The sequence below is a fragment of the Hoplias malabaricus genome, chromosome 12, assembly GCF_029633855.1.
Source record: "Hoplias malabaricus isolate fHopMal1 chromosome 12, fHopMal1.hap1, whole genome shotgun sequence".
NCBI lineage: Eukaryota > Metazoa > Chordata > Actinopteri > Characiformes > Erythrinidae > Hoplias > Hoplias malabaricus.
Window position 1 is genome coordinate 21769313 of NC_089811.1, and position 10009 is coordinate 21779321.

The 10009-nt window shown below is 39.7% G+C and overlaps 1 protein-coding gene across 4 annotated transcripts in view; it reads right to left on the reverse strand.

Moving 5' to 3' along the window:
• The window catches only part of ncam2 (neural cell adhesion molecule 2), a 268551-nt gene that overhangs the window by 45608 nt on the left and 212934 nt on the right, over positions 1–10009 (reverse strand). For all 4 annotated transcript variants that reach the window (XM_066686778.1, XM_066686777.1, XM_066686779.1 and 1 more), the window contains exons 7-8: positions 8591–8751; positions 3074–3219 (exon numbers count right to left, since the gene is read on the reverse strand). In XM_066686778.1, coding sequence (XP_066542875.1) covers positions 3074–3219; positions 8591–8751 — 307 coding nt within the window. The remainder of the gene's footprint in view (positions 1–3073; positions 3220–8590; positions 8752–10009) is intronic.

Consider the following 10009-nt stretch of genomic DNA (forward strand, 5'->3'; position numbering starts at 1 on the left):
TGCAGTTCAAAGATGAAAGCTTTACATATTTTTTATCCTACGGTCACAGTTTTATTGGTCTAGCAGATCTTGCATTGTTTAGAATCCCCATTTCTTTCCATGGACTCCAGACTCTTCCTGCCTTAAAGAAACACCACTTAATGTTTTACCCTTGCATTACAGCTTCAAAATCATTGTAATCCATTTATCCTTTAATATGGACCATAGGGCCACTGCTACTTTGTGCTTAGTACTGCAGAATCTGCACTATGTTACCGAACACAGTTGGGGGAGGGTAGGAAACAATCCCTGACCCCTTCCCATTGATTTCAATACAGTACTTTAAAAATTACACTAGGGGGAGCCCCAGGGATTAAAATAAATATTACCTACTTCATTTAAAGCTTTTGAGTGAGATATGGAAGACAAATAAATAACTTACCCTTAATGGTTGGTTTGATTGGAACTTAAATTAAGTGTCTGTCTTTTGGAATGTGTTGTATATAAATATAAGTTGGACAAGTTTGTCTATACATTACTGTTTGAATGTGGGGTTTCATTCTTCTGAATTAAATCTACACTGAGACCTACTGGATTCTGAGGTTTGTTTGATATAATCAGTAGTGCTGTAATATGTTGTCATATCTGAGTAATGAGCTTGAGTTAATGGAGGTTAGTCACATTGACAGTTATGATGAGAGTCTTCCTCTCATCACTCGCACATTTTCACACACATCCTTCAATCTCAGTCGTTTCCTGCTTGGTGATGTATGCACTGCACCCAACCCCCACAGATGCTGTATATTGGTTTAGGGATTTGCTGTGTGAACATAAGAGAACAGTCACTGCAGTTCCATTTTAGCACCTTTTAGAAGTTATGAGGTCTCCTGGAAAAACAGCAATTCGCTTGATTAGTAATGACATGTTAGGAGGGAGAAGGCTTCAGGAGAGTGGAGGAGAGATAAAATACAATGGTATGGAGCTGTCAAGGCACTCCTTCGCTCTTTAAAATGGTGCTTTCTAGATGGATCTTGGCTGGCAGAGATGGAGGCTCAATTTCATGAAATTACATGAGAGGCAGACATATAGGGCTTGGAAAAATTGGTTGTTAGAAAATCTAGATCTTTCCAGTTAATATCCTGTTCTGATTATTAAATCATTATTATAAAATTTTAATTTTAGGCTTTGCATTTCTTGCATAATCTGTATATGAGAGCATGCAGAGTTTAGGGAGTAGAACAGTTGCTGCTATTAGTATGCCAGCTGTTTATTTCCACATTATTTATAGAAAACAAGGATGACTGCACATATTTGGTGAATTATATTTTAAAATGTTTCCCTGCCAAACCTGTATATGTGCTCATTCAATATTCTGCTCCTAGGAAGTTCTTCCCTTTTTCCTCTCGTCTCTATACTCCTGGGAATGTTTGGAATGACATTTTTGGAACGTTGATGGCATTAACCCATTTAAAAAAACTAGACCTTAGACTCTTCCAGCTTCTGCAGAGCATCTTTTTCTTTTTTATTTTTGTTTCCCCCTCTCCAAACCCATGCTTTTCAATCAAGTTTATAAAAGATCTGCAGTTACAAGGCCTGTGTACTGTTCTCCTGCTCTTACATGTGCTATCTATTCATGTATCTTACATCACACTCTTCTCTGCATATAGCGAGTGACTGGGAGTGGCTCATCCCTCCTACACATCTCTGCTTGAGTCCTGCTTAACTTTCTACTCACACAGGCCCTTCCAATCTCTGCCAGAGCTGCAGTCGCCACTAGATTAACAACAACAGTGAGGACTTCCATGCCCCCTGTGAGAACTCCATAGACAACTGCTTTTGCCTTCAATGTGGCTGCCTAACAACTGTGGCATTCATAGCATTCTAATGATCTTTGACAGTTACTCCTCTTGCCATGTTTTCTGGACTGGCAGTCCCCAGAGCTTTGGCCATTATTCAGCGTTCATTCTGTTTCAGACTGTGGAAAGTTATCTCACTGAGGCACCACAGTCCAATCCATAAATACACTGCAGGTCTTCACTGGAGGCTGCAATGTGCACTAAGAGCCATGACCATGATTGGTATATTTCCAGGGGCTGCGGCTCATGTGGTAAACAGTGCGTGCATCAATCAAATGTCATTCTCTTTTTTAAATTTTTTTTTGTTTATTTTTTTCCCTACAGGAAAGGAACAGAATTCGTGATACAATTGAGCTAAATATATGGCTTTGTGTGGGTGTACAGCAAATATATTCTGATGCAAACAGTATAACACGATTAGTCACGTTTGTATCATATCGGGAGAAGCCTACAATATGTTTCTATAGGTTTTCCACTGCTGAGTACAGGAATCCATCAACAGTGGCCCACTGTGTCAGGGATTATACTGATTATATATATATATATATATATATATAAATATCTAAGACACTTTCACTTTTTTTTTTTTTTAAATTGGGCTCAGATTGGATTTGGCTGTCTTGACGGTGGCTTGTACCTGTCTGTAATGTGAATTAATCTGAAGACAGCCAACAGCTCCTCAGCTGTACACAACTAGGACGATAAGGTAAACATAAAGCTAGCTGGCTTTTACTGCTGCATAAGGATTGTCTCAATCTCAAATGTCTCCCTCATTCTTAAGCAGTAACTGTAAGTCATAAAATACATTTCTGCACTCAAGTAGTGTGCGTTATGCTTAATTATAAAACTGCTGATAATTGGCAAAAAGTTTCAAATCTTTCAGTCAAAATAGTTCCCTGTGTAATTATTAGTTTTATAATCATTGATGTACACTATGTAGGGAGCATGGCACAATTTGAGATGCAGCTCAAGCTTTTGTGCTGCTGGTACTGGCTGAGGTGACCATCCAAGGCATATGCGTACAGACGCATGAAATCTGATCTCGGTGTTCACATTTGCTGCATGTACACGAATTGGATATGTATCTGTTCTAAGACCACATGTGAAAGTGGCTCATCTGATTTAACAATCAGCTTTGACATGTTCACACAACCCTGAAAAGATGAGATCACATTAAGGGAAAGTCACAGTTTCAGTCGCTTTTATTGATGTCCATACAATGTTCATGTACAACGTACCTTGTCTCCATCTGAGAAGCTATGTCCATCACTGGCTCTCCTCCAGGAAATCTCAGGCAGTGGTTCACCCTCAGCTTTACAGGAGATCATAGCAGCACTGCCCTCCACAGCTGTCACGTTCCTCAGCTTGGTGATGTGGGGCTGGACTACATGGCCGTTTAAAAGGGACATAAAATGCACTGATTGGTGTGGAAGCGGACAATGTTAGAAAGAAATTATAAATCAGAACAAACATATCATGGTAACACAAGTACTACATTGCCAAATTCATATTCCACATCAGATTTTTTAAAAGGCCACAAAGAATTCTTCTTTTACACAAGCATGCCCATGCTGCTTATTTTAGATAAAGAATGGATAGGACTTGACACCTTACACACTGGTCACTGAAATGCTAAATAAATTGGGAGAATCGCTTTAATAAGCCCTCCGTTTTTTTTCTCTCTGTACTATAATTTAATTACTGCCTCATTTAATTATGGTTTTTTAGAGCTGCTTTGAACTGCATATTGCATGCTTTAAATACTTGTTAGTATTTGAATGAAGTGCTTTACTACCCTACAGTGCTAGTTCTAGAAATCAGCAACTGGGGATGGTGTTACACAGTCAAGTTTTTGAGATAATGATTAGACTGTAGTACTGGCAGATGACAGACATTAGTTTTATAGTTGGGACTGAAGCACCACATATATTAGAAATCCTTCACTGACCTACAGTATGTACATACAGCTTCAAATGCGCATTAGTGAACTGAATGGAAGGCATAGCATACAAATGCATTTGCTTACTGTAATATATTCATATAGCGCCTTTTGTGTGGCAGTGCTGTTAGGAGGGTAATTGATGTGCAACAACTACCTCCTCTAGGTGAAACAGTGTAGAAGAGGAGCTGCATGACTGCACTTAACTCAATAAATATACATTAGAAGTGCACTCCCACAGGGACTAAAGCAATGGCAATAATAAAAAAAGATGCAGATTCAAAACAACCTAGAGCAGATTCATATCTGTGTCAACTGACAAAACAGAAAGGTCCCACTGTGTAATGTTTTTAGTTTGTTCTAACCGTGTAACTGTTTCAATGAAATGACACAACCCTCCTTCTGAGGGTCTTTTCATATGGCGTCTTTTTTTATGTGTGTGTATACCACTGTCAGTATGATCAAAAGTAGCCATCTGCTTAAAGCTGTATTTTATATGCCGGTATGGCAATATATTGCATATTGTGGATAAGCTTGTGATAATGTGCATATTGATACAGTGGTTGCTGTGTTGATCTTCTATGAATTTACTTTTAAGTGTATTAATGCATTCAAGTCTGGGAACAGCATTGAAATCTAACACACGGCAAAAGTGTGCTCTAATACAGAGGATCCCCACAACCAAGCCACAGGCTGTTACTGGGCTGTAGGTTATTAGGCACTGGACTGCAACGACTGAAAATAGCAGCAAAACTGCCCATCTTAAGCTATTTAAAAAAAGATAAAATGTAATTTTTTTCATAGCATTCATTGCAAGTAAAACACTGAGTAGTTCAATGTGCGTCATCACAGCTTTGAATGACATGTGAATGGATGCGTGACCCATTTGTTTCTGAGTCATTGACTTGAAAATGTTCTGCACATCAGAATCTGTCCTTTCTTTCCTGATTAATGTGAAGACAGACTGCTTTGAACCTGCCATTAGTGTTGAGGACACAGTTGCTTTTCCTAGCCACATGTGTAATGCTAATTAACGGTCAGTTAACATGTCAGTTGTGCCCTGCAGTATGTTGTGGCTGTAATGTGCCGTGTAGTTTGCTGCAACACAGTAAATAATAGACTACTAATAACCTTTTCATAATTTTATTTATTAAGATAATATATTTATTAATGTAGATTTGATGGAAAAGGCTATGTTTTTTAAATTCATTTTTCTATCATGATATGTTAATTTTGGATGGAAAAGCATTTACAAATTACAGGGAACATGACTTTTTTTAAACGGCTGGTTTTGTTATTCAAAATCATAGCATACCAGTAAATTTGTGGCTTTACACCCTTGGCTAGAACCAAAGCAAGCCCCACATGTTGCCAATAATATTTCTTTAAAATAATAATAATAAAAATAAAAATTCTGCAGCTGAAGAAAATTCCCTTTTGGACACAGTTCATTAGTGTTCAACACTGATTATGATGCCAGAATGAAAATAAATGACTAAAATCACATTTTAAAGCGCTTTTTAGTAGGGCTATAAATGACAAGAAAAATAACATAAAACAAAACTATTTCCGAGGGCAATGGAGCAGAGCTTTAAGGGAGAAGCCTTGTACAAGTATCGTGAAACTTATGAGCTCATTTGATGCCTGTGCGTTTTGGGGTGACTGTGAGGGGCTAATAAGATGAACCATGTCCACAGAGCTCAAACCCCAGGCTTTGGCATGTAGTTTATTACAATGAGAAACCAGTTTTATGAGTGCAGAGATATGCATGAGATCGAAGTTGCCCAGCCAAGTGGAAAGCCCTGCAACTCTCCAGTTGGCTGTCAGGGGTCGTAAAAAAGGAAAGTTACAACTACGTTTCCCATCACCCTTTGCAAAACAAAACTCCCATCCAATAACTAGGATTCATTTAAATGAGCTCTTTGAAGAATACCCTTTGCTTGCACATTGAAAAGATTCTGATGACTACAGAATAAATCTCCATACATTTACATGAGCAGACAAGGTGCTATCTGAATAATCTGTGAAAAATGCTGGCAGCTTCATGAAAATCTAAATTGAAATTCTTGGCCATAAAGAAAGTGTCACCCATTTTCTGTTAAATAATTTAGGAGTCTGTTTATTGACGGAAAACGGTTCACACCGGAGGGCTGGAACCAGGGGGGGGGGGTGAGGGGTTAAGAGGAAGTGTTTATCTTTTCGTCACATCTCTCTTCCAATTGTAGAGTTCCCACTGAGAAAACATACTCTGTGCTAACTCTTTTTACTAAATATCCATCCATCCATTATCTGTAACCGCTTATCCAATTTAGGGTCACGGGGGGTCCAGAGCCTACCTGGAATCATTGGGCGCAAGGCGGGAATACACCCTGGAGGGGACACCAGTCCTTCACAGGGCTTACTAAATATCACAATGTTTAAACACTTAGACCTGCCACTTGTCTCATAGCTGCTGTTTTAAAAACTCTGTTATAACTTCCTCAAAAGTACTGCCTTAAGAAGATTTTCAACCAGATCGAGCTGTCATACCACTAATAAGGATGTTTACCAGCCTGATTTCCTTCATTTATATTGTTAGATCAGAATGAACCTGCTATGAATCTGCTTTTCACCAAATAGTTGCATCTCTGCTGAAGGAGTTTTAAGCAGAACTGCTTGCACACTTCCTCATTATTGAAATACCCAAGTATACCTGACATACAACACATCACAAGAAATAAAATGCTAGTCCCTCAGCAATTACAATGGCATCTTGCATGTAAAAAAAAGTGACATTTCGCTTGAAGTATTTTCAGGAAGATCTCCTGCTGCACTTCTGCCTCATAAGAGGCTCTGTGTACAAGCTGCCATCTTCTGGTTTAATGTTCCGGAGCTAAATCCCAGTACCTGCCATCATCTAAACTAAAGTCATTCCAGAAGAGTAAAGGATGTTATTGCAGAAAAAAGGGGGTGGTGGGGTGGGCTACCTACTGATATAGTTCATTTCAGAAGAAATGTTGGATGAGCAGGTGGCAGATGTTCGTCTATATGTTGTGTATAAATATTATTTTGTAACCTCTCTCCTGAATAACTACCCTAGGCCTGGCAAAATGGTGCTAGATTTTGGGTAAATCCAATTTCAGCCCTTAGTGTCACGCCCTTGTCCTGTTGTCTGTTTTCCCTGCCGTGTGCTCACGTAGCACATGGCTCTGTTTGTTATTGTTCGTGTCTCCGCCCTTGTCCTCGTCAGTCTCATTTGTAATCCGTCTCGTTATCTGTTCCAGGTGTCCGTTGTCTGTGTTAGGTATTTAAGTCCTCATGTCTCACTTCCTGGTTGTTGGTCATTTGTTTCCTTTGTCATCGTTGCATTTCCTCTTCGTTTCCCATGTCTAGTCTGTCCATCTCTGCTGTTCTTTGTTTAGTCCACTTTTGTTTTTTAATCATAGTCTGTCTTAGTTTTGTTAAATTTGGTAAATAAAAGTCTTTGTGTTTTAGCATGTGCGTCCGCCTCCGTCAGTCTGCCCCCGCGAGCCTGACACTTAGCCCTATATCCTCAGGTTTGATTAGGGATTAGGGATGTGGTAGGGCTAAAACTCCTTGAACTGTTATTTTTCTTTTTCCCCTACCCTTTCCTTCAGGGCCACACTTCAAGTGAAGGGCTACGAATGCACTGTGAATCACTAGCAAAATGACAGGGTAACCAAACCAAACCAGTTCCACCTTAAACGCTGAAGCAGTTATATTCTAGCACCTGTGGCTACTGCAGCATTTAAGGTGGAACTAGAAGTTTCAAACCAAAAGCCACCAAATAAGCAGTTGTATTCAGCTTCTGTTAGGAGTGGGTGATTTAATGCTTGAGGAACACTTCTTAAGGCATGATGCCATCAATACAAGTACAGTAAAGTCCAGAAGCTCTCATATCATTGCAGACCAGCTGCAGAATGCAACTAAAGTGCACAATTTTTGTGTTCTGATGACATTTCAGTCTCTTGAAGGGTCGTTCCAGTTTCATAGGGGAAGATTTTAACTACTTCACCTTGTAAGTCATTTCCAAGGGTCAAGATATCACGTGAAGGGGGCAGGGGAAAAATGTAAAAATGGAATTCACTCTTGGTTTCACCTTTTACATTTCTACAGTGTCTCTGAAACACATGCCAGAGACTTCATACTTATATCATGCTGCTGGAATTTGCTGAATATTGCAGGTAATTTATGATAATGGTATCAGAGCCTTGGCTTGTGGTATGGACTACACCTTTATACTGTGGCTATATACCATGTGTCTGAGGAGAATAAATGGTGCAACAGATAACCCATTGGTGTTCTTACTAGCCTGAATGTGAATCCCAACAATGCTTTAAAGTATCTCTGTCTTGAACATATTGGCTAATCAAAAATGCGAGGTGCATGTTGCGTTTTCATCTTGGTTTGATATGTCTGGTGCTCACCAAATTTTAGTGTTTTGCAATATTGCATGTTGATTTAGTGATACTTATCAACACTTTACCAGTTTACCACAAATAAGTAATATATTTTTAAGAAGAATTTCAACCGGATAGCCTGATAAACCATATCACACTTTAACCTACATATGCTGAATATGAAATAAGTCATATTTTCCAGCACAATTTCCCTCAGTATATAAATTTGCATCAAGCACTTCTTAGATATGAATGAACCTGCCTGTGAGTCTGTTTTTCATCAGATATTTGCATCTCTGCTGAAGCAGTTTCCATAGACATGCTTGCTGTTTTTCCCATTATTGAGAATCCCAAAATATGTTTGACATTTAACACATCACAGAAAACGAACTACTATTTAAAGTGAAATTTCTCACCAAATACTTTTAGAAAGATCTCCTGCTGCACTTCTCCAGCCTTATTAGAGGCTTTGCAGGTGTAGGAGCCACCATCTTTTTGTTTAATGTTCCGGATGGTAAAAGTGGTGCCTCGTGCCCTCATTACATACTGCTCTGACTCCTGGAGCTCCACTCCCTTCCTAACAGATCAAAACACACACACACACACACACACACACACCTGTCAGCTCGTCACAACACCTCAGAAAAGACTAAACAAACCCAAACTTAAAAAAAAGACAAAAACAGCTAACTGTGAAAGAACAGAAAGAAAGAACAAATAAGTTACACAAGACCTCACAACAAAAACCCAGACAAAACATGGCCTACATCCCAAAACATAATTATCCTCACTTTGTGCTTTACATTTTACTTCATTTTTTTTGTTCCTTTGCCCAGGCAGTGAAAATACACCTATAACCACTGCTATAGAAGCAAAGGTGTGCCGGAGAGATTGTGCACTGGAGTAATTGAATGTTTTTGGAGGAGATTACAGCAGAGACTTTAGACTGTCATAATGCAGGGTGAGGATGGAACGGAAATGAAATCCGTTTAAAATAGGGGGCCAAAAGGAAATGGAGAGAACGAAACCTAGTCAGGCCAGAGAAAGTGACAGAGAGACTGGGAGAAAGGGGTACATGGAGACAACTAGAGAAGGGGAGCAAGAGACTGAGAGTGTGCCACAAAGACAGACATAGAAAGGGGAAATGTGGAAACGAAGAAGAGTGCCACATAGACTGAGGGAAATAGAGAGTGATTAAGGAACGAGAGACAGATGAAGAGGGAGATGACGGAGATGAGCCAGTGGATGTAAAAGGCAGAGAAATTATGAGACTCCGACGTGGCGAGGGTGAGTTGGAGACAGTGAGAGTTACTGGCACACAGATGAGGTGAGAGAGGGAGAAGCGGACTGAGGTGAAAAGGGAGAAATGGAGATGGAGACAGTGAGACAGAGATACAGACACAGGAAGTAGAGATAGAGAGGGAAAAATACATTGAGATCCATTGAGAGCTGAAAAGAGGCAATAGAGAAGAATGAGAGTGAGAAAAAAATGGACAGAGGTGGAGCGAAATATGAGGGGGAGACAAAAAAGACACGGTGAAGGAGTCAGACCTGGGGGGGGGGTAATCAGATGGAGACAGATATGAGACAGAGGGAGATGAGATGGATTGAGAAGGGGGTAGAGAGACAGGAAACGATAGCAGGGAGAAAGTGGGAACTTGAGAGATGATACACAGAAAAACAAACGGAGGGGAGACAAATATACAAGAAATGTTAAGGGAGATTAAAAGTGTCAGGGGAGAACAGAAACAAGTGAGATGCAGATTGACAGAAGAGTGAGGGAGAGGCAGATGTACAGAATTTGAGAGAGAGTAAGTTAGAACCATTGAGATTTT